This window comes from Adiantum capillus-veneris, chromosome 5 (assembly GCF_014529385.1).
Source record: "Adiantum capillus-veneris isolate H3 chromosome 5, ASM1452938v2, whole genome shotgun sequence".
Classification (NCBI taxonomy): Eukaryota; Viridiplantae; Streptophyta; class Polypodiopsida; order Polypodiales; family Pteridaceae; genus Adiantum; species Adiantum capillus-veneris.
The window spans coordinates 76,383,537-76,407,817 of record NC_140935.1 but is presented as its reverse complement, the minus strand read 5'-3'; the positions used below and the strand labels follow the sequence as shown (position 1 = coordinate 76,407,817).

The window sequence follows — 24,281 nt, the reverse complement described above, 5'->3', positions numbered from 1 at the left end:
GGACCGAGGTGTGCGGAGATCGGGCAAGGCTAGAGAATGAGAGGTAGTTTACATTGTGGAGAGTATATATATTGAAACAACATTCATAATCATTGTAGATGGCAATGTCATCAACTAACATGGAGGAGAAGATTGCATGCTCATGCACACTCTGCAAGTTTCAAATCCTGCGCAAGCATAGGATATGTAATGAGCATGTGCACAAGTACGGAGAGTTTGCTAGAGAAACCGTACAGAATCTACGATACGACTCCTATAGAAAGGGCATTGATTTTCGCGACATAACACCTACATCGGAGAGAGAGAGAGAGAGAAAAAGGATTATGCGTGAAGGTCCGACCAATCTAGAGCCAAAGATGGAAGCAGAGGAGGGCTTACAGACAGAAGACGCTGACATGGAGGAGATGCTGGATGCCTTCTTCCAAACAAGCGAGGAGAACGCTAACGAAGCAGCACCAAAAGACGTGCGCCTATCTCCTGAAGACATGTTGAGAAAGTTGGCGCCAAAATATCTGTGCTTCGTACTTGTGTGTCGTTTTTGAATCTCCAGTCAGTGTACGGGTGGTCAGATGCAAGCATCACTGCTTTGTTTAGGTACGTAACTTACAAAAGAGATTTTCTGATTGCAACGGTGACGTGCTTGGGGAGCTTTTAATTTAGTGTGGCTTTAACAGGTTGTTGCGAGAGCAACTACTCGTGGCTGGCAATGAAATGCCCCCCTCCAGGCCAGACGCAAAGCGACTATTGACCTCAGTTGGCTTGGACTACAACAAGATTCATGCATGTCCAAATGATTGCATTCTTTTTTGCAATGAATTCGCAGATTGTTTGTCGTGTCCTAAGTCCGGAGCAATGCGCTACAAACAAGATGCGGTTGGTGAGTCAATGCCAGCTAAAGTGTTGCAGCATTTCCCTATTATTCTGAGGATAAAAAGCATGTTTCGTTGTGGTTCCATTGCAAAGTTGATGGATCTATTCATAGAATGCGGTGGCATTCTACGAATAGATCTATTGACGCAACATTTAGGGTGCCCGCTGATTCAAAGGCTTGGAGGCACATTGAAGATACCTGGCCACATTTTAAGAGTGAACCACGCAATTTGCGTTTGGGCATGGCAATGGATGGAGTCAATCTATTTGGCTTGAGAAGCTCGTCATGGAGCACTTGGCCTGTGTGCCTTGTCAATTACAACCTCCCGTCGTGGCTTGCCATCAAGAAGGGTCATATATTTGATATTAGGCTTGATTGTGCCTGGTAAGTTCAAGGCAAAAAACATGGATGTTTATCTTTCACCACTAGTTGACAAGCTCTAGGAGTTATGGCATGGGATAGACATAGCAGATGCGGTTGAACCAGCAGGACAACAACATGCAAGGATCCATGGACTTCTTATGTGGACTATGCATGATTGGCCAGGATACGGTGAAGCTTCTGGTAATGGTGGATGATTTACACAATTCTCGCTATTCGAAAGCACTTTGTGTAGTACTGAATCATGCTTTAATATATGCAGGGCTTACAACTTCGGGATACAATGCATGTCCAATTTGCGGGCCGTCTTTGGATGTGCGCTATTCTGCCTCGCTTCGAAAGACAATTTATCAAGGCCACCATCTTTATCTTCCAGATGGCCATCACTTGCGCAAAGGTCAGCTTGGTCTTGTCGAATGTTGTCCTATGCATGTACAAGAGTGGCGTCGCCGATGGGAGCAACATGAGGGGCAACCTGTTCCAGGAATGAAAGGTTTGTCCATTCTCCATACGTTGCCGTACTGGGGTGATCTATTAATTAACCATTTGCTAGATCCAATGCATATATTCAAGAATGTGGGAGAGCTCCTCTGGAAGACAATCATGGGAATGAAAGACAATCGAGCTTCACGAGATGATTTGCAGTCAGTTGGAAAGATGCCAGAGCTGTGGCCTTTCACCAATGCAGTGGGCCAAAAAAGCTTCCAAGAGCGCCATGGGTATTGCTAGAAAGCAAGGAATGACAAGTCAAAAGGATGATTTCAGAGTTCAAGTAGCCAACAAGATGCATGAGATGTCTCAAGACAACATTCACCCATGACGATCCACTGTCAGGACTGAAATCGCATGACCGGCATAAGTTCTTGCAATTTATTCTTCTAATTGCGATCAAGGGGTGTTTAACGGAGGAAGTGCGGTCCTGTATATACAAGATTTCAGAGCTAGTGCGGTGGATCTCTTCCAAGGAGATATGAGAGGAATCCATTGCAGTCGCAAGAGCTAACTCCATTGAGACAATTTGCATAATTGAGAAGTATCTACCCACGAGTTGCCTAACTATCCAAATGCACTTGCTCGTCCATGTAGTAGATGAGGTTGTAGTGGTAGGTACAGTCCATAGCCGTTGGATGTTCTTTCTAGAGCGGTTCATGAAAACACTTAAGGGTTTTGTTCGCCAAAAAGCGCGTCCAGAGGGGAGCATGGCAGAAGGATAGCGGGTGCAAGAGTCTCTTTTCTTGATGATCGAATTTCTATCCGTTTCTGACCCAAAAATGCCTCGAGTATGGAGCGATGAGGAGGATGCAAGATTAGTGGGAGAGGAGCCGCAGGGGCAAGGGGTGCCGAAGAAAATGCACGGTGGCATGTGAGAAAAGATCATGAAGTTCTGTATACTAAATTCAGAGCCGATGTAAAAATGGCTTGAAAGGTACGAAGAAGAGAAAGAGAGACGCAATAAGGAGCGACACGATTTCAGGCAAAGCCGAACAACTAGAGGCTTACCCTTGCCAGACTTTTTCGCTCCTCTTCCTGAATTCCCTACAATGGCATGGTTGGACAAGATAGTGAGAGCAGCTCGACAGATCGGAGAACCCATATCTCCAGAAGAGGAAGAGTTGGCTACTGGGTATGACTGGAGGTATCTTACATACATGGCACTGTGGTCTCATGGAAAGCATTTCAAAACACAACAAATTGATAGTAGAAGAAACACGTTTGACAGTGGGGTAATGGTTAGTTTCATGCAAAAGAGTAGGGCCAGTGCCAGAGACACGAATGAGAGCACTAGCAACCTGGATTACTGTGGTCTGGTGTCAGATATCTTGAAAGTCAGCTTCAAACGGTTTGAGATATTTTTGTTGGATGTGAAGTGGTTCAAGGTGACTACTTCTGGTCGCAATGCAACGGTACGCAGAGTTGGAAACAAGCTTGTGTAGATAGATTCTACAAAGGTTTGGACAGATGCGAGCGACACGTTTTCTCTCCCCGAACATTGCGAGCAAGTGGTCTTTGTACCGGACCCTCGAGAGCGACAATGGTGGTTTGTGGTTCAGGTTGCTCCAAGAAATAAACAAGTATTTGAAGGGCAAGAGCTCCTGGAGGAAAGTTGGCCAGATGACGTAGATACTACTGTGACATTAGATGAGATGGAAGAATGTATGGCAGAGGAAGCTGACAGATATACGAGGGATGACGTAGACGAGGCAGATATGACACTTGTAGATGAAGATGCAATGGAAGAAGACAATCCACCAGAACGAGTTGGGGGTAGAGTTATGTCTACAATTAGAGATAGACGATGATACGGTGCAAGATCTTATCGATGATGCCTCACTAGTTGAGGCCTGTAAGTGTGTTGTGGGTTAGGTCAACACATGAACATCATACACAGCAAGAATAACCATCTACTCCACCATACTTCATTAACAACAATTCAGACACAGTAAACATGACTACTCAAAAATATCAGAGTAAGCAGAGACAATACACTGAATAGTTGCTGCACTGCACCATCATCATCACATTCATATCAGAGAACAGATACCTCTTGCGCAGATACATTCCCCACTTATATAGATAAATCCGACTTAACTACCCAGTCACAAGACATTCAGCAGACTGCAACTGAAAGACAGTTACATCCGACTTAGCAAAATACAGCTCAGTAAATATCCGATAAGTCAAAATCCGACTTAGCTATTCAGAGTCAGTTTCTAACATGTGCCTCTCAACACATGGCACGCCCCGGTGGTAGATTTCGCAGAAATCTGACCCGGATTCACATATCCCTTGATCAGGAATCCACCCTCTACTGCACAGCTTCTTCCTTACTCTGGTCCTCATCATTCACTTTATGATCCACCAGCTCTGCTTCCTTTACTGCATCTGACTCTGCTGCATCAGCTTTTCCCATTTCCACCTCTTGTGCTCTATCTACAATCACACTATCAATCTGCTCTTCTGCCACTTTCTCCTCAGCTACATCCTGCATCAAAAAACTATTAGTAAAATTCTCCTCTTTCTTTTCTGCCTCTGCAAGCTGCTGTCTCTTATTCTCTTCCATCTGCTGAACCTGCTGCTTCAAACAGTCTCTCTCCTTTTGCAATTCCTCCACTTTCTTCAACAATTGTGCTTCTACCTCATGCACTAACCCTGCCTTTAGCACCTCATATGGATACTTAATGACAAATCTCATTCTTTCCTTGGTCTTTTGCCACATCTCCTGTGCAACCAAAGCTAACTGCTGCTTGAGAATAGACACTTCTCCTTCTTTCATTAATACTGCACTCAAGCTAATTTCCTCCTGTGCCAACATCTGTTGCTCTAGTATCTGCAAAGGTTCCAATCTCAACCTCTGCATCTCCACAGTGACCTGTAACTCTGCATTCCTCTTTGCCATGTCTTCCAATTCCAAAGCAACCGCTGCCTCCACTTTCTCAGTCCATTGCTTAAACTCCCCCAATGATCTCTTCACTTTTGCTAACTCCATCTTCTGTTTCCCCACTGTTTCCTCCATATCCTGCTCATACTTTACTTTCATCATAGCTATCTGCTCTTCAAACTCTTTCACCTGTGACACCTGTCCTTTAAACTCCATCAATTTTTCTGCATTCCTTTCAGCTTGCATACTCTGAACCTTCAGCATATTATTCTGCTGCCTCACAAATTCTTGCACCTGCTGCAGCATCTGAACTACTTTATCACTGTCCAATTTCCCAGTGTCTACTGATACTCCAGAGACTTCCTCAGCACTGAAATCTAATCTAGAAAACACTCTGCTGACTGGTTCAGACTTCTTCCTCTTGTTGGATAATGTGAAAGCCTTACCAAGCTTTATTGGTGTTTCCTCTGCTTTTACCTGCATTGGTGAATCAACATCCATGGTGCCAAATTCTGCAAACTGCATTTTTGCTGTGATTTCTTCAAAGGCCTCTCCTGGAGTATATTTGGCTTTCACCAAATCCTCATAAGCCTCCATATGCTTGGCATTAAACTTCACAAATCCTATCTTTTCAGAATGCACCATGATGGGATGCTCAATCTGAACTGGCTGCTGCTTCTCCTGCACCAGTTTTTCTGCTTTCACAGGCCACCTTGCTTCACCATTCTGTACTCTCTGTGCAAAAAAAAACAATGCTGACAAGTAACCACATAACCTACTAATTGCCTGTGTCTTCCTCTTGTCTGAAGAATGAATCTCTGCTGCCAACTTTTCATACACCCAGTGAGCCCAGCTCACTTCTCCTCCCTGCTCTGCATAGCTTAATGGTGCAAAGTTTTCTTTTGACATATAATCAAACTTCACAATAAAGCATAGCCTCTCCAAGTACCACTTAAGCTGCTCTCTCCTAGCATATGCCACATTCTTTAACATGTAATACTGCCTGCCTCCTTCTCTTGGACCAAACTCCTTTTTCAGTGCTTCCTTTGAACACTTTGGAATAGGTGTATTAGGATGCAAAGGCAGCTTGAACACCTCAGACACCAACTCCACATTGAGTACCACATGCGGTGACACTCTCCCCTTAGTCTTCCTAAGTATTTCCAACTGAGACTTTGCATATACATTGTTTCTACATTCTTCCCAAGGCAGAATCGCAAACTCATACAATCCTACCTGCTGCAACCATATGGCGTTGCGCTCTGCCTGACAATCTGTGTCAACTTTGAAGTCCATAAAAGGGTCCATTAATGCTTGCATCACCTTACCTTCTGACACAGGAGTCGGCGTTGGCGTTTCCTCTTCTGCAGAGTCACTGTTTTCGTCTGCACTGCTAACGTCAAGCCGCATAGGCAAAGCTTTGCTTCTCAACCGTCGCCCCGAACCTTCGGTCTGCTCCTCATCAGGCTGTGGTTGCATGGCCATCAATTGCTTTGCTTTCGGCATAGCAGGACCGAATAAAGCTTCTTCAAGCGAAAACCCGAATCCTCTGCTCTGCTGCATGTGAACTGGACGTACTGAACTTTTGTTGCATGTATGATTATACTCGCTGCACCATGCACACATATCTCCACCCGGTATCCTTGAAGTGCTACGAAACTTCTTTTCAGCACACTCCCCGAAGTTATTAATCGGGCCTAATAATTTCTTATTAAAAATTCCGACTTGGTCAGTTCCGACACAGGTACTCTTCCAACATCTGCAATGTTGAATCGGATGTGCCCTTTGGAACTGCCTACTTCCTCCAACCTGTGAATTATATGGGATACTATGAAAAGACCTCCTCAAATCCATGCAAGCCAGCATTTTTCCTTTTCCTTTTGCTGATTCTGAATCTTCTGGCTGTAGGGGTATTACAGTCATGCAGGCTACACTTGGCCAGTCCAAATGAGGTGGCTTTCCCTGAAATTTCTTCAGCCTGAAACCATTAACTGCCTTTTCCACTCTTGTACCAAACACATCAGCTATGATGAATGTCCCTTGTCCTTTATCCTGCACAATCTGATATGGTCCCTGATATCTCAATGACAATTTACCAGGATGTGGTCCCAGCTTAGAGTTGTACAACATTACCCAATCTCCAACCTGAAAGATCTTGAACTTCACATTCTTGGTCACCCATGCTTGTCTTCTTCTTTGTATGACTTCAGTAATGTAAGATCTTACCAACCTATCCTCCTCCAGCTGCATCAGATACTTGTTCCTGTGTAGTACTGACAACTTTGGAGACTGCTTCTCTGCTGAGACTCTTAAACTTGGTACCACAAATTCCATAGGCACCACAGCTTCCAGCCCATACACCAGCTTGAATGGTGTCATACCAGTAGTGACTTTGAAAGCTGTTCTAAAGGACCATAAGGCAGAATCCAACTTATCATCCCAATCCTTCTGATTCTTTGTCACAATCTTTTTCAAAATCCTTACCAGTGTTTTGTTGGAGCTCTCAGCCTGACCATTAGCCTGTGGATGATATGCTGTAGACTTCTTGTGCATAATCATATGTGTCCTTGTTAGCTCTGAAATTACTTCATTCAGAAAATGAGTTCCTCTGTCACTTACCAGCTCCACTGGACACCCAAACCTGGTCATAATGTTATGATAAAGAAATCTGGCCACACTTGAAGCTTTATTATCCTTCAATGCTACTGCTTCTACCCACTTAGTGCAATAATCTGTAGCCACTAAAATGTATCTGCATCCCCTCTTGGAAGTTGGTTTGACAGGTCCTACAAAGTCCAAACCCCACTTTTGAAAAGGTTCCAAAGGCAAAATAGGATGATCCCCCATCCTATCCCTGTTTGAATCAGGTTGACCTGTTTTCTGACAAATTACACATCTTTTGGCATAATCATGTGCATCCTTTAAAACTGTGGGCCACCATAATCCAGCCTGCAAAATCTTCTTCCCTGTAATATCTCCAGAGAAATGCCCTCCTGCTGTGCCTGAATGTGCTTCCTGCAAGACTGCACTTTGCTCAAATTCTGGCACACATCTTCTTATCACTTGATCAATGCCTTTCTTATATAGTGCCCCTGCAATAACTAAATAGGGTCTGGTTTTCAGTGCAAATTTTCTTCTCTGATTAGCATTGAACTCCCTTGGTATAGTTCCATCTGTCAAAAACATCAGCAATTGATCATACCAAGACTCAGTCACAGTAGTCTGCACATCAAACAGCTGAGCATCAGGAAGTGCATCATCTACCCCAGTAGGTGCTTCACCTGTTTCAATCCTGCTTAGATAATCTGCAATTACATGCTCCTTCCCAGGAGTATGCTCAATCTGAAAGTCAAACTCCTGCAACAACAACATCCATCTTGCAAGCCTTCCAGTAAGAAGTGGCTTCTTGATCAAATACAACAAGGCCTGATGATCAACATGAAAAACTATCTTGTTCCCCAACAAGTAATGCCTGAACTTATTCAATGCATATACCATCCCTAAAGCTTCTCTTTCTGTCACAGGATAGTTTCTTTCTGCACCTGTGAGAACCCTGCTTGCATAGTACACAGGTCTGAACCATCCCTTCTCCTTCTCTTGCATCAGTACAGCTCCTATTGCTATATCCGAGGCATCAACAAACACATGAAAAGGCAATGACCAATCAGGTGGCTGCAAAATTGGTGCTACTGATATCATTTTCTTCAACATCTGAAATGATTTCTGCTGAGGTTCATCCCATACAAATGCCACATCCTTCTTTGTTAATTGAGTAAATGGCAAGCATACATTAGACAAATACCTCAAATATCTGGAGTGCCACTTTGTCTGTCCAACAAACCTCATTAACTCTTTAACATTGGTAGGAACTGGTGCTGCTTGAATGGCTTCTATTTTCTTGACATCTATAGCCATTCCTGCTTCTGACACCACATGTCCTAAAAGTATTCCACTCCTCACAGCAATTACACTTTTATAAGGATTCAGAGCCATCTTGAATATTGTCTGCATCTTTCAAAACAGAGCTTCAGATGTAGCAGATGTTTATCCTTCTTTCCAAACACTGAGAAATCATCCACAAAGACTCTCATAAAGTCCTGTAAGTAAGGTTCAAACACCTTATGAGCAACAAAATTAAATGAAGGTGGTCCATTGGTTAACCCAAAACTCATCACTGTGTATGCAAAGGCTCCCCATTCAGTTATAAAAGCTGTTTTATGCTGATCCGACTCAGCAACACTAATCTGATTATAACCAGAAAAACCATCCAAAAAACTGTACATTTCATGACCAGCTACTGCATCCAACACAGCATCACAAAATGGCATAGGAAAGGGATCAGTAATGGTTGCTGCATTCAATTTTCTATAATCCACACATACTCTTAAAGCTCCATTTTTCTTTGGCACAACCAGTATAGGAGACAACCATGATACTTCATGTACAGGTTTAATGAACCCTACTGCCAGGAGCTTATCAAGCTCCTCCTTCACCTATTTGGCAAAGTTAGGATTCATTCTATATCTTTGCTGCACAATTGGTTTTGCACCCTCTTTCAAATTAATCCTATGCTGATGTAGTGCTGGGTCAATGCCTCTCACCTGAGAATAATCCCAAGCAAACACATCCTTATAATCAACCAATAATTGCAACAGTTGTGCCAGAAATTCCCCTTGAATGTGTGCACTCACTTTGACCATTCTTGGTTCTGCCTCTGTTCCGAAATTCAGCTCCTAAAGCTCCTCCTTTTCTACCCTGCTTGATGCCCCAAACTTCTTTTCATAAATTTTCTCAGCCATATCCCTGGCCTCCTTTTCTTCCTGCTGAATCTGTTCCTTATCAGACATAGCATATTTCTGGTCCACCAACTGTAACAGTTCCTTACCTTGCACTGTCTGTCCTGGTGCTAAACCTGTATCTGGCTCATCCTGTTCCTTACCTTGCCGTAACATGCTTTCCACATCTACTTCAAACACAGGTACAACAGTTGGATTGGCCTTCAAGAACTCTTCCTCTTGGTCATTTGTGACCTCATCAGCAAAATTAATAGTCTGAGCAAACAGTGGTTTCTCACTTAATGGAACCATCTTCCTTCCCCTCATAGGTATGGTTACTTTCTTTTTCCCTTTTTTCAATATGACAACATTTTCTCCCCAGTCCTGTATTACTTTAGCCAATCTGAACCAAGGCCTTCCTAATAGCATTTCATATGCAGCTGCTGAGTCTGACATTCTGAGTACCACAAAATTAACAAAAAAGGATAATCCTGACACCTGAATTTCCTGTGCTTTGAGAATTCCCGAAGGTTGTACCCTAGATTGGTCTGCCATTTTCACCTGAAAAGGTGCTGGAGCCATAGCTCCCAACTCCATTCTTTTGTACACTGCCTCTGGTAAAATATTCACCCCAGAGCCTCCATCCAATAACACATCATCAAAATTTTCTCCAAGAAAGTGTACTTTAATAACTGGTACCACAAAGTCCACATCTGCTGGATCAATTCTATTTGCTGTTGCTGGAGAAAGCTGCCTGTCCATTGTGCCAAGTCCATTCAGGTTCTGCAGCTTTCTGAACAATCTGTCTTTGAAAGCTGGAACCAATTGCAACAACTGATCCAAAGATAATTGAAGAGGTGAGCTAATAAGTATTTCAAACCAATCCTTATCCTGTTTATTTTCCACCTCCTTACTCCCTTTATTCTGCTCTTCCTTTTCTTTTGGGTCATCCTCAATATCCACCTGCTTTGCCTGGTGTTTGGCAATCCTTTTTGTAACCCGGTCTCTTACCCCTTTTTGCTCCTTCCAATCCAAAGGTGCTTTATCCTTAGACCTAGTCACTGCTAGAACTTCAACATGATCCTCCTGCACACATTGGTTACAATCACAAGCCCATTGATGTTCCTCTTCATTCCCTTGCTGCTCCTGTTCTTGGTCAGTATCTTGAATCTGCTCATCCTGAGAAAACACATCAAACAAGATTACATTTGCCTGAGCTGCTGGCTGATTTTGCTGTTGCTGCTGTTACTGCTGTTGCTGATTTTCAGGTTGATTGGGCTGATTATATCTCACAATGGGCATTCCTATGCTTCACCCATAAAGCACAATTGGGACCTACCCAGTGATCTGGTGCACCACAGTACACACAGGGTCTCCTATTATTATTGTTCTCCTGCTCTCTCCAAGGAGGTCTAGGAGGTCTTGTCCTCTGAAATGGTGGTCTTCCCCTGAATGGTACTGCTTGATTTGCTCCAATTTCTGGTCTTCCTTTTCCTATGTTAGGTGCTGTCTGCCCTCTATTCTTTGGATTATACCAACAGCTAGCAGTACTATGTCCATCCCTTTCACAAATGTGACAATACACTTTTTCTTTAGGTGCTACAACAGAATAACCAAACTTTTTAAGTTTGCCTACCAAATCTTGCTCAATACTCTGCTTTTGCTTGACTTTCTTCTTCTTACTGCTCTGTTTCTTCTTTCTTTTTTCTGTTTCCTCATCACTGTCTGATGGTGAGTCTGAATCTGAGTTCCCACTGGAATCTGTGTCTTCAGATGCTTCTTCTGAATCTGAGTCACTGTCTTCTTTTCCTTTTGCTTTGGTCATGCCAAGTCTCTTCTCCACCCTTGCAGCAGCAGTAACAAGGTCATCCAGACCTCCAGCAATATCAATGCTAGCTACTGCTCCCTTTAAGCTGCTTCTCAATCCTTTCAAAAAATAACCTGCTAACATTTCATTAGTGGGTCTTTCATTCCCCTGCAATCTTTCTACTAAAATTCTGAACTTCTGTGCATAGTCTTCAACCAGCATCTTATTTTGCTTAATGTCTCTGAGTTTTCTCAGGACATCAGTCGGAGTCTTCTCCTTTCTAAATCTCTGCAGAAATGCCTGCTTCAAAGCATTATAAGTAGCAAAATGTGCAATGCCATATTGGCTGAACCAACTCATGGCCTTTCCTTCCAATGTGGCAGCAAACTGTTCCATCTTTACTCCATCAGCATACATCACCTGATAGCCACTTGCCTGCCACTTAGTTTCAAACTGTGCCACATGACATTCATCATCTTCCTTACTCCCTGCTCTAAACTTGCCTGCCTTGACCTTTGGGTTGGGTGGTGGTTGAGCCATTGGAATGGGTTGTGGTGGTCTCCTAGGTCTTGCCTGGTAGCCCCCTGAAGTGGGTCAAACTGGATCCTTCTCCTGGTGGTTCTTCTTGCCAGGAATAAAGCTCCAATAAATTGCCTCACTCTCTCTTCTCCTGCTGCTCCTGATCCTACCCCTCCTTGGTCTACAGGTTGCTGCCCCTGAGCATCGGGTGATTGCTGATTGTCATGATCATAGTTAAATGGATCAATGTTTCCAGCCTGTGCTTGAGCCCTTGTGTAGTACACTCTTCCTACTCTCCTGTCTCCCTCTGACATGCATCATTACTTGAAAATAAACGTTAACCCAGCGAGATCGCCAAATGTGTTGTGGGTTAGGTCAACACATGAACATCATACACAGCAAGAATAACCATCTACTCCACCATACTTCATTAACAACAATTCAGACACAGTAAACATGACTACTCAAAAATATCAGAGTAAGCAGAGACAATACACTGAATAGTTGCTGCACTGCACCATCATCATCACATTCATATCAGAGAACAGATACCTCTTGCGCAGATACATTCCCCACTTATATAGATAAATCCGACTTAACTACCCAGTCACAAGACATTCAGCAAACTGCAACTGAAAGACAGTTACATCCGACTTAGCAAAATACAGCTCAGTAAATATCCGATAAGTCAAAATCCGACTTAGCTATTCAGAGTCAGTTTCTAACATGTGCCTCTCAACAAAGTGTTTGTGTGAAGACGTTGATTTAAAATTAAGCTCTTTCTTAATTTAAACAAAGGTGTTCTGACGCTTTCTTTTACTTTTTTTCTGCACGACTTTAGTATGGCAGACCAGTCCGCCAGATCCTGCTTCTATGAGTGTGGATGCATTTATGGGATTCATCACATGGATGACGCCATCTCAGATGGCAGATACGTCTCAATATTGGATAGCCAGAGGTACGGGTACTATGCCTCCGAGATTCACACCCATGGGTTCGACGCCTATGGGGGGGGGGATGCCTATGGGTACGACACCTGCAAGGTCTCCCATCAAGGCCGCTTTGACACCTAGGGGTACGACAGAGGCAGGTACGTCAGCATCTCTGCAGCACACGTGCACTCGCCGATCTCGACGATCGTCAGGTGGAGATGGTGGTTGCTGTGGAGGAGGGTCCAGAGATGCTTCGATCCCTCCTCGCTCACCACCCCTATCCTACCCAGGCACACCTCTCGACACACCTCTTAGCACACCTTGGACACCTTTGGGGGCACACGATCCTAGTGCCTCCAAGGTCTATATTGTACGGGTAGATGGACAAGTTGACATGGATAGTGTCGGGACTCAGATGAGACAACGGGTTCGCCAACTCGCGGAGATGTAGTTTTCTACCACCATCATGACGTCTTGGACTAATCAAGATCGCAGCAAAATCAATTATATAGTGGAGACCATCATGAGAGAGTATCAGCTTGCTTTGGGTTTAGCTAGAGGAGCTTTCGAGGAGGTGGATCACGAATGTTGCACGGGACACTGTGAAACATCGTCGAGATGCAGCTCGTCGGGCTTTCAGGCAGGGCTCATCGAAGCCTTCGGGCATCTCACACGAGTCGTGGCAGCATATCAGGGAGGATGAGCAGACAGCGGACACGAGGTTCAGACAGCAGCGTCTCACCGCGGAGGTACGTAGGACGACCAGGGACACATCTCATCTTGGCAACGGAGACTTCGACATCTTTCGCAATGAGTTTGTGAGTTTCCAATCCAATCCTAGCTATGGCGTTTTTTTTCAAGAGCGATGAATCATGTATTCTTAGTTACTTTGGTTTTTGTATAAATGTAGAATCTTGCAATGCATCGAGCCTCGACATGCCAGGAGGAGACAGATGGATATCGGAGAGGCATTTATGAAGTATTGAATGATCTTGCTGCCCACGAGAGAGCCTGTAGTCTGGGAGGCCTTAGACTCTCGCTGATCGATTGAGGTGAGACGTTTGCTCGAGAAAAATAATATGTGTGAGTTGACTTAATTAATTAAGTATATGTGAAGTAACATCATACTAATTTTATGATTTATCCCTTTATGTGCAGGTTGTGATGCGCGAGTCATCAGTGGATTTCTATATATGTTTTGTGAGACACAGACACATCTCTGTGTTTCTTTCTTGTATAGACATGGTTATGGTTATTGTTTATTGTTTATGAAGGTTATGGTTATGGTTATTGTTTTGTTTATGGTTATGTTTAACTTTATGGTTATGGTTATGGTTATTGTTTTGTTTATGGTTATGGTTATCGTTATGGTTTTGATCAATATGGTTATGGTTATGGTTATGGTTTAATTTGGTTATGGTTTTGCACAAAGTTCGTTATGGTTATGGTTTTACACAAAGTTCGTTTTATTTCTTCCATCAAGTTGTGCCTTAAATCTCATGTGAGATCCTACATGGATATCACATAGGAGGCGTATACATATGGTTTTTTTTTAAAAGTTTATGTTAAAACGAAGGGAACTCTCCCGAAATTTCTGCGGAAGCACGGTTGATTTTGGTGCTGCTCGCTTTCTTGGGCAGAGGACAGGCAGTCTAGCTGTGGCTGTGTCCATCTTTTCACTGGGCACAGGCCAGATTGCCTGTCCTCTGCCCAAGATTTTTTTTTTCTGATATGGTCGTCGAAATACGCGTCGAAAACAGGTTCGTTCGACGAAGATATCGACACATATTTTGACGGTTTCATTGGGACGAAGATTTCAACGCAGGCACCTATTTTTGTTGTAGTGAAAACTGCATTTACAAGTGCAGGTTGAACCTCTTTCAACATCTGAGTTTGAAAGCTTTGGTACAAAGGTCTTTCCATATTTGTTCGTTGTCATGCTAAGAAGAAACACTACTAGGCATTATGCCTGATTGAGCATGTTGTTCTGTAGTGCTCGTTGGCGTTACCACATGATTGGAATTGACCTCTTTCTGCTCTTGATACACATTCATAACAAACCTCTCTATCTAGTGTCTCTTGCCACCCTTCTTCTCAACTCCATCTCAAACTCTTCTCTGAAATACTTTGGAGCTACGAGTGCTTAAGGACGTGTGCATACGTGACAACCCTTTTTTGGGCTACTCAAAGGCTCTCTGATATGCAGAGTCATATCTGATTTTGTGATCATGCATAGTTTACATTGTTACTTTACATATCGATTGCATATGCTGTTTATAAAACCCCACTCTTTTCCAAGGGATTTTTTTTTTCTAGACTGCGTTTTACTTGTGCCAATATTCTCTTCCATTGATTGAAATTAAAGGCTGGCACTAGCTACAAGACATGCTTAACACTAGTTCCGTAATCGGACACTCAAATGTCCTGAGACACTAAAGTGTCCTGTTTTTATAGCAACTTGTCATAATTATTTGGTGAATCTAGAAAAACAATTCATACATCACATTCATATCTTAGGTCAGCTATGAGATGAAGAACATTGCCAAATTTTACTTTTGACAAAATTAATACCAAATTAGGATTATAATGATAAGTTTTAAGATGAAAAGATCATAGAGATTTAGTGCAGTTTTAACAAAAAATTTATAAATTGAATATAACTTCTCATCAAAATAAGATTTTACATAGATTTCAAGGTGTATGGATAGGAAAAAACTTATTTTAGCAAGAAATTGAGCTTCATAACCTAATTATGGGACTAATTTTTTTTTATAATCAAAAGACCAAAATCTTGAAAATGTTGATAAAGAGGAAAATTTTGGTCGTTCAAGGCCTCTTTCATTAATATGATGAGGTTATGGGACAAAACCTAAAGTGTATAATGTATATATAGGTCAATAACCATCAACTAAGCATTTTTCAAGGGTGCAAACTCATAGGCATCTTGTAATTTAAGCTCATAAAAAAATTTTGCAGTGCGTAATTTCTTGCAAAAATTATATTGCTATGAAAAACTAATGGAAGTGTGTATATGAATCTCCTAATTATATCCATATGAGGTATTTGTATACAAGTAAGTGAGATGAACGAAAAAATCCAAAAGTGGACTTTATTTTAAGGCTTATCTTTGATAAATAAAATATCATAATTACAACATGCACACTTTTTTGTATATGCCATAAATCACCAAATAGGGCTTGCATAACAATTAAAAATTATCATCTTATGTAATCGAGTCATAGATCTAGTATATATGCATCATAAGAAATTGTAAATTTAGATGAACTAATTGTTTTTTGTAACTGTTAATTGAATTTGTGAATGTTGCATATTTGACCCACGAGACTTTCTATATTTAATTCTAGTCACAAAGAAGTTTTTTCTCACATGACAATTGCAAAAATATCAAACACATATAAATAGCTACCAGGGATTATTGCATGCACCCTGCTCATTTTTTTCTTAGGTTAGAGTACGAGTTTTAATGAAACATTGAATGCTGTTTTGCGTAGGTTCTTTTCATGAGTGTAGTTATTATTGAGGTTATGATCAAAAGTGAGGGATTATAATTTCTATGAGTACTTTGAATATCATTTTCTAAGTTTTGCAGAAGCATTTCTTGAGATGTGTTCAAGATTTTATGTACCATTTTATTTAAATTCATGAAAAAAGGACACTAAAGTGTCCTATTTGGTACCAAACTAGTGTTAATTAAGGTTTGTGATGGCCTTAATTAACGACGAAAATACTGTTGAACCGGAGGGAGAGAGCACATGTAGACGAGAGGAGAGAGAGATGACACCAGCATGTACAAGCCCCAAAGTGTGTAGAATACTCACACAGATGATGTATATATAGAGGGGACCCAATTGCTATATATGGAGCTCGTGCTATATATAGAGCTCAACACCCCCACTAAAATAAGGGTCCCTAACTGTGGATGAAGAAACCCTTGGGGGACTCAAGGGAAAAACCCACAGTTCTATATACACCCACAGTTCTATATACACCCACCGTTATATTAAAAATATCATTGAATTTACAAAGAATGCTTATGAGGAGCTACATCACTCGTACCAAGTACAACAATGGCCTTTAAAGGCTCAAGAGAGAGATATCTTTGTGTAGAATGCCAACATCTGCTCACCAAAAATGTCTTCATAAACTTCTTTATTCTGCCATAATCTCTTCACCAAAAAATGTTTTGATAAACTTTAACTTTTGGTCATACCTGCAAATATCATAAACTCAAGAAATACAATCGAGAAAATCTTAGCAATGTCAATGAAAATAATCACAATCAAAATGTCATAAGAGAGAAGCATCTATAATTAGCAGGCTGAGGAGTTACAATAGCGTTCTTGGAATTAATCCCTCGCTATTATCAGCAATACAATATCATAGAGTTCTCTGACCTTCAAAAGAGAGTGTCAGATTAACGCTTCTTTTCTTTACGAGCACGGCTAAATAAAGCAGAGAACAGTCGGAACAGGGCTACCTTCAAGGAGAGGAAGGAGTATGAGAGCACGCAGTGGGTGCTCCTCTCGCTTGTCCCAGCGCTACCTTGCAGGGGCTAGAATCACTTTATTAGTCTTTGCGTTAAATATAGCTGCTCGGTGCTTTTTAACTGTGGTGATATTTTAATGATGAGGAGCGGCAGGGTCTGCTAATTAGTGACAGCGCAGACAAAGCCATGCGGGCCTACAACCCGACCTCGCCCTGTCGTACACTACCAAGGGTCTGCTCCCTGCATGCTGAGAAAGTCTCTCTTCCACCTCCCATGCTGACGAAGTCAGTTTCTGTCGGTAGCACGATGAGTTGTAAGTATCAAGGAACCACGTACAGCACACCAAGCTTTATTTAACGCAACAAGCCAATCTGTTATATTTCTTCCTCGTTTCTCTGTGAGCTCAGTGCTGCGCCATGGATTTCTAGTTTGCATTTACTTTATGTGGCTGACGCAGCATATTGTGTTGTCTTCGCCGGAGGGAATTAGCAAGCTTGACTGATTTGGCAGGGCCAAGCAAGCTTGAATGATTTGGCAAGTATGGACGACAGTTAATGATGTTGATAATGAGTGGCTGCAAACCAGCGACTGTTATTGAAATTGCATTATTGCAGAGACCAACAATCTCGTATGTTTGTGAACTGGTGGGCGCTTTTGAGAAACGTGCAGTCAGCATGTTGGTGATGCAGTCAGCACGCTGGTGAGGTAGTTTTGTTCGTGTGTGTGCAAGAGGCTCTGCCTTCTATTTTCTCTGATACCATGTTGAACCGGAGGGAGAGAGCACATGTAGACGAGAGGAGAGAGAGATGACACCAGCATGTACAAGCCCCAAAGTGTGTAGAATACTCACACAGATGATGTATATATAGAGGGGACCCAATTGCTATATATGGAGCTCGTGCTATATATAGAGATCAACATGTTGAGCTCTATATATAGCACGAGCTCCATATATAGCAATTGGGTCCCCTCTATATATACATCATCTGTGTGAGTATTCTACACACTTTGGGGCTTGTACATGCTGGTGTCATCTCTCTCTCCTCTCGTCTACATGTGCTCTCTCCCTCCGGTTCAACAAATACAAGGGGATATTTTTATCCCTGATGTCACTAAGGCCGTCGCTATGAGAGTCCCAACAAGATCGTCACTATGGGCGTCTCTATAAGAGTCATTATATAGTGACCCCTATATAGACGGCTATAGCGTCATCCATACCGATTGTGCAGGTTCCCAATATACAATGCATGTACTGGGGAAAACCCTACCCTAGTGTAAACTACTTTAGATTCTCCAACCATGCTCGATCCATGGGATGCGAAATACATCGGACTTCAGAAACAACGTTTTTGTGAGTTGTTTGCGCATGTGAGCTTGCAAACGACTACATAACTAAATCCATGGAAGCTCACATGCAGAAATGGCTTGCGGGCAAGACGTTTTTGAAGACATAAAAATGTAGCGGACTTCAGAAGTAGCTTCCCTGTGAATCATTTGCGCATGTGAGCTCACACACGACTTACATACCTAAACCTAACAAGTTACATGCAAGCTATTTGGGGACAAGCCATTTCCAAAGTTTGTAGTGTTTTTGGGATGCAAAAACCTAGCGGACCTAAAAAACGAGTTTCCCGAGAGAGGCGTCAAGCCAAAAGAGAAAGAGAGTAGAAAGTTCTGACAGGCGAATCTCCTTAGGTTTGCTTTAATGAGTCATCGTGACCACCTACTTGCTTGAAGATAATTAGGATGGCTTGTTTGGTATTAGTGGTGGATTGGAGAGAGTGCCATATGGAAAGGTGTGTTTAGGCTTACAATCAGAACACATGAAAATCCAAAATAGGTGGTTAGAAGCAAGAGGCAAATTCTAAAATTTTAGAGATGAAGTGTCAAAACGTGAGTAAATCAATAAAGCGGGAGGAATTCTGACCATGACCACGTGGAAACATTTGCTTGCTCTGACAAGTGTAGCTTGCAACCCGGCGACACAGCCGAGAAGAAGAAGAAGAAGAAGAAGAAGAAGAAGAAGAGAATTTTAACGTCGTAGGAAGCTATCCCACGAAACTTCAAAGATCTATCCGATGAGAGTTGAACTCACGACCTGTTATTCAAGAGGGAAATGGCATAACCAATCTACCATACTTGGATGATAGAGAGAGAGAAGAAGAAGAAGAAGAAGGAGAAAAAGAAGAAGAGGATTTTAACTCGTAGGAAACTATCTCAAGAGACCTGTTATCTAAGTTGAACTCAAGACCTGTTATTCAAGAGGGAAATGGCATAACCAATCTAGCCTGGGATATAGGAGAGAGAGAGAGAGAGAGAGAGAGAGAGAGAGAGAGAGAGAGAGAGAGAGAGAGGTTAAACTAGTGTGAGTAAAAACCTCAAATTTCCACTTTGAAGAATCATAAAAAGAAATTATGAGAAAATCGTCCAATTTTATGAAATTTAGTGCGCTCCCAGTCCTCGCATTGCAGTGCAATCCGTCAACCCGACTATATTGCGCAATCTAATTGCTAAGTAGTGCCAAAGATGGATCCCCAAGCATTTTTGCGAGATGTACAGAAAGCTTTCGAAGGTAGTTCTCTGCAAGGACATTATCAGAAATTCCTCTTACTCTTGCAAGCTTATAAAAGAAAAAGGTCAGTACCTCGCTTCCACCGGGCTATTTAGCCTGATCTTTTACACTTTTTGAACACACAGAAAAGGTACCAATCAAAGGGGATGTACATAGATTGAATAAAGAATGTGTTACATTCATGAAAAATCTACAGATAACTATGCATTGAAGGCACATTATAGAGGGCTTAAAAAGAGTATTCAAGATATTGCACGCTCATCCACTTTGTAATTGTTGTATATGTAAGATGATGCTAATTTTCAATATATGCTACCAGCCCCACACTGTCATCCACTTTCTGTACATACCTTAAGTGATGGTATCCATGTTATTGATGATGTTTGTACAGTCTCGATGTGCCGGATTTAGTGACAAGAGTTGAGGCCTTGTTTGAAGGTCATCCCGACCTCATGTCGGGCTTTAACACATTCCTTTCATTAAAGACTCCTGAAAAAATCTTCGAAAGTACATTGGGATTCAGTGTAGCGTTGGAATTCATCAAGAAACTCAAAGTATGTCCATCAATCCTTGAGCTTGCTTACATTCAACAATATCATGGTTACATATGTACAGTACTTGATTTCCAATTAATGGACACTTCTCTACTTTCACAGGATCAAGATGAGAATTTGTACGGAGGACTCCGTAATGTTTTGATCAACTATCGAGCGGGGATTTATCGGTCTTCTGGGGACATTCAAAGCCAGGTATATATTTGGTTGTGCATTCATTCTGAATCATGTCAGGTATTGGGCGATTCGTATCCTTCACAATGATGCCAATGGCTCTCGGGGCGGCCACTACTCTTGAATATACCATATCACTTGTGTTCAACACTGAACACTCTAAAGATAAACCGGTCCCTCATACATTCTATGACTTCTATATTGATAATCTAATGTATACATATGTGTATTTGCATATATAAATGGAAAGTACTGACCGCCCTGGGAAATCAATGCACTAAAGAAATTTTTTTTGAGCTCATAACCAGGTTGCTGATCTATGGCAGACTTGCCCAGACCTAGTGGAAGAGTTTTGTTGCTTTCTTCCCAAGCATCCTGTTGCACTTATGAACTTTTCAGTCCATATGGGATTACCGGCACCATCGGACGCTAATGAGGTAACCTACACAACAAACCTAGTTGAAAGTTGAGCCACTGTCTCTTATTCTTCATGTTCTCCCCACCTTGACCTGCAAACAAACAACCTTGCTAACACAGGAAGATGTGATGGATGATTCCATTAAGCACAACAAAAGGAAACAAGAAGAAATTGATTGTGAAAACACTATTAAGCGTCTAAAAGTACAAGTGCAGTCAATCAAGGGATCGGAGTATATAGCGGAAGGGGACATGCACACCAATAAAAGAATTCTTAATCCATCTGATTGTGAAAAAGAGGATCTGCAAAGCAACAAGCAAGTCCAAAGGGTTTCCTTGCCAATTCTCAGCCGTATGTGACCGCCCATGTCTATTTTTTCCTTTAATTTATTGCTGACTTACATTTATGTCAGCTGACATGGGTGTATCATGACTGAACTATATGCACTCTTTGCAGTTCTAAGGGAAAACCTGGACGTTAATTCAAGTATTGTAAATGGCATTTTGTCAGAGGAGACCGTGAAACTAGAAGAGTTTTTGGACATCTTGATACAGATACATTCTAATGCTATCAGCTCTCTACAGACTTCAAATAATCAGGTCAATCATCTAGTTAATTGTTCTCTTTATGCTTGATCTAGCATAATTAATTTGACTAATTAAGTCTGCACGCGGTTAGCTTTTGCATAGCAACACAAGGTTCACTTTTATTAGGTTTTCAATATGACATAGTTATGAGAGTTATGAGCAATGCAAAAATTTAGAATGTTTCTCCTAGCCAGACAATATTCTCATTTCCTAAGATGTCAGGTTGTGGATACTTATAACCAGGATTGCAAAATGCAGGCTCTAGTTGGCGGTTGCCAGCAAGCAAACCAATCAACAATCATCAAGGTCAAAACAAACAATGTTGCCAGTACAGTTGGGGAGGGGCTGAAAAGGAGCAAGAGGCTGATGGAGAAACGAGGGATCACGTTCGAAGAGGTTATGGGGATACAGAAAATCTTTGCTAGCAGGCCAATCAGAGAGATGGATTTGTCAAAGTATGAACAGGGCACTCGGAGCTATCGACGACTACCACATTATGTAAATGTCCTGATCAGTTGTGCTCAATATGGAGCCATAGATATATTTTACTTAAATGTTCTTGCCCTTAGCTATAATCAGATGCATTTTGAATGATAACTCTCAAAATTTTGATGATTGCATGCAGTTTCCTTTTCCGACAGTTGGTAACGGAATCCTGGAGATAAGGAAGTGCTGAATGACGAATGGGTGCAATACTTTAGCGGCAATACTGACTACAAGCCGCCCAGGTTCAAGAACAAAGCATATATGCAGAAACTCTGTATCATTGAGGATGACATGTATACTTCCATCTCTTGAGCTTAATTTTAAAAACCCCATGTCTGTAGATTTTTCATGAATATAACACACCATTTTCTAGTTCAATCTGTGTATGTTTCCTTTGATTTGTACCCTTCTATATGTTAAGGTTGTATGCAAAATAGGGAAAAATAATACCTTCCATTGAGCTTACGTGCCATGATTGTGAATAATAATTATATAGACTCACCATGCACACATGCATGAGAGCTTTTGGACAAATTCCTACAATAATTCTCACATTGTGACTTACCACCACATCATGAGCTTCAGTGAGGGGGGCATTGCATAACTAGCTAGGTGCGGTTGGGGACAGGCAATTGCCGGTCTGGTGGGCGCGGGCTCGTGGTCGACCCGTGCCCTGAGTTGCACCTAGCAAGGTATGAGGTGCCCCGGGGAGCGGAGTCTCGTGATGTTATACAATACGGTTGCAAACAATGAGAAAGAGCGGCCCATTTTCCTAACTTTAGCTTTGTTGCAAAAGACATTAATACTCAGTACATTGTTCAATGAGACAATTTAGACACCCTGGCCTAGAAAGCAGCTTGTGATTGACCTTCATTGGACTTCCTGTGTGTGTGTGTGTGTGTGCGTATCAACCATATTAGTTTCTTTAACGGGTGGACCTGTAATTAGCTGAGGCTCACTAATTCTCCCTAGTAGTTACACAGCTGATACAAAAGAGTTCAAATTTTCAATTCAACCATATCGTTCACAAACTTCTGTTAAGCTCAATTCTTGGAGGTTCCATGGTTTGATTCATTTGGATGTATTAAGATATGCAGGTATGAAGCGGACATGGTTTGCGAGCGCGCCAACTCCACGATCGAAGCCTTGGAGAAATTAATGAAATTGTTGGAAGAGGCAGGAGACAAGGTTATTGTAGTGGAAGATCACCTCACAGGTAACTATCACATAAATATTAAATAGCAGTTGATGACCACTCTAATTATATACACAAGAAGATTACGAAAATATTTAATGTAGGAAAACAAAGTCTTTTTCAGTGTATTTCATACAATGCATAACATCATGAGCTTCCGTTCGAGAGGCAACGCACACCTAGGTACAATTGGGAGCAAGGCCGGTGGTCCCCTGCCCCCAATCGTACCTAGCTAGGTATGCGGTACCTCCCTCCAAAAGCTCATGATGTTGAGGTAAGTCATAATGTGGGAATTATTGTGAGAATTTGTCCAAAACTTATTTTGTATATGTGCAAGAAGCTCAAACTAATTAATTAGAACTTGTCTCTGCTTTTTCCAATTGTTCTTAATTAAGGTTTGTAATTTGTGGTCACAGCTATTCACTTGAGGCTCATTGAGAGTATTTATGGAGAGGAGGAAATTGGTCCTCAAATGAAGGAAATGTTGGTGACAAATGCAGTGGAAGCAGCACCTATCATTTTGAAGAGCCTTGAAAAGAAGCGAATTGAGTGGAGGCGATATAAGATGGAAATGAAAGGAATTTGGAAAGAACGTTTTGCCGAGAACTATAAGATCGCTCGGAAATTGGGTTCTAAGATTCATTAATTCAATCGTGCTGGTGCAATTCAACGCGCGAGCGTGTACTTCTTGAGTTCAAACCCCGTCGAATCAATGTTTCTTCTTGCTCTCTCTCTCTCTCTCTCACACACACACACACACACACATGCTTTCCAGGGTTATTTTGAAAATGCCTTATCAGTGAATTTTTGAACACACCCTTTTCCTCCTGTTTAATTCTTTAAAATAAACAAATTTCAAGTTCTTTCAATGATACCTCTCTATAAATAACTAGTATGTGACCCATGCGTTGCGATGGCCAAGAAGAAACTGCAAGGCCTAAATTTGGTTACCCATTCTCCCTCTTCTCCCCTCCCAAGGTGAAAACGTGTGCAAAAATTCTCTATACCTTCACAAGGTAGTGGTAATCATATCTTGGCTATTTTAATTGTGACGAGTAGATTATCCCTAAAAGCTCTAATAAGTTCTTCAACTAGAAACTCTTATAACAAAACCTGATGAGCAG

The 24,281-nt window shown here is 41.8% G+C and overlaps 1 protein-coding gene across 1 annotated transcript; it reads left to right on the top strand.

Moving 5' to 3' along the window:
- The first annotated feature begins 17,737 nt into the window (after positions 1-17,737).
- LOC147457554 (paired amphipathic helix protein Sin3-like 6) lies at positions 17,738-23,803 on the top strand. Its single transcript, XM_086513337.1, has 9 exons — positions 17,738-17,871; positions 20,135-20,297; positions 20,400-20,492; positions 20,798-20,908; positions 21,009-21,240; positions 21,346-21,488; positions 21,735-21,931; positions 23,060-23,178; positions 23,574-23,803. Exons 1-9 carry the CDS (start codon positions 17,738-17,740, stop codon positions 23,801-23,803), a joined length of 1,422 nt encoding a protein of 473 aa, XP_086369463.1.
- The last annotated feature ends 478 nt before the right edge of the window (positions 23,804-24,281 follow it).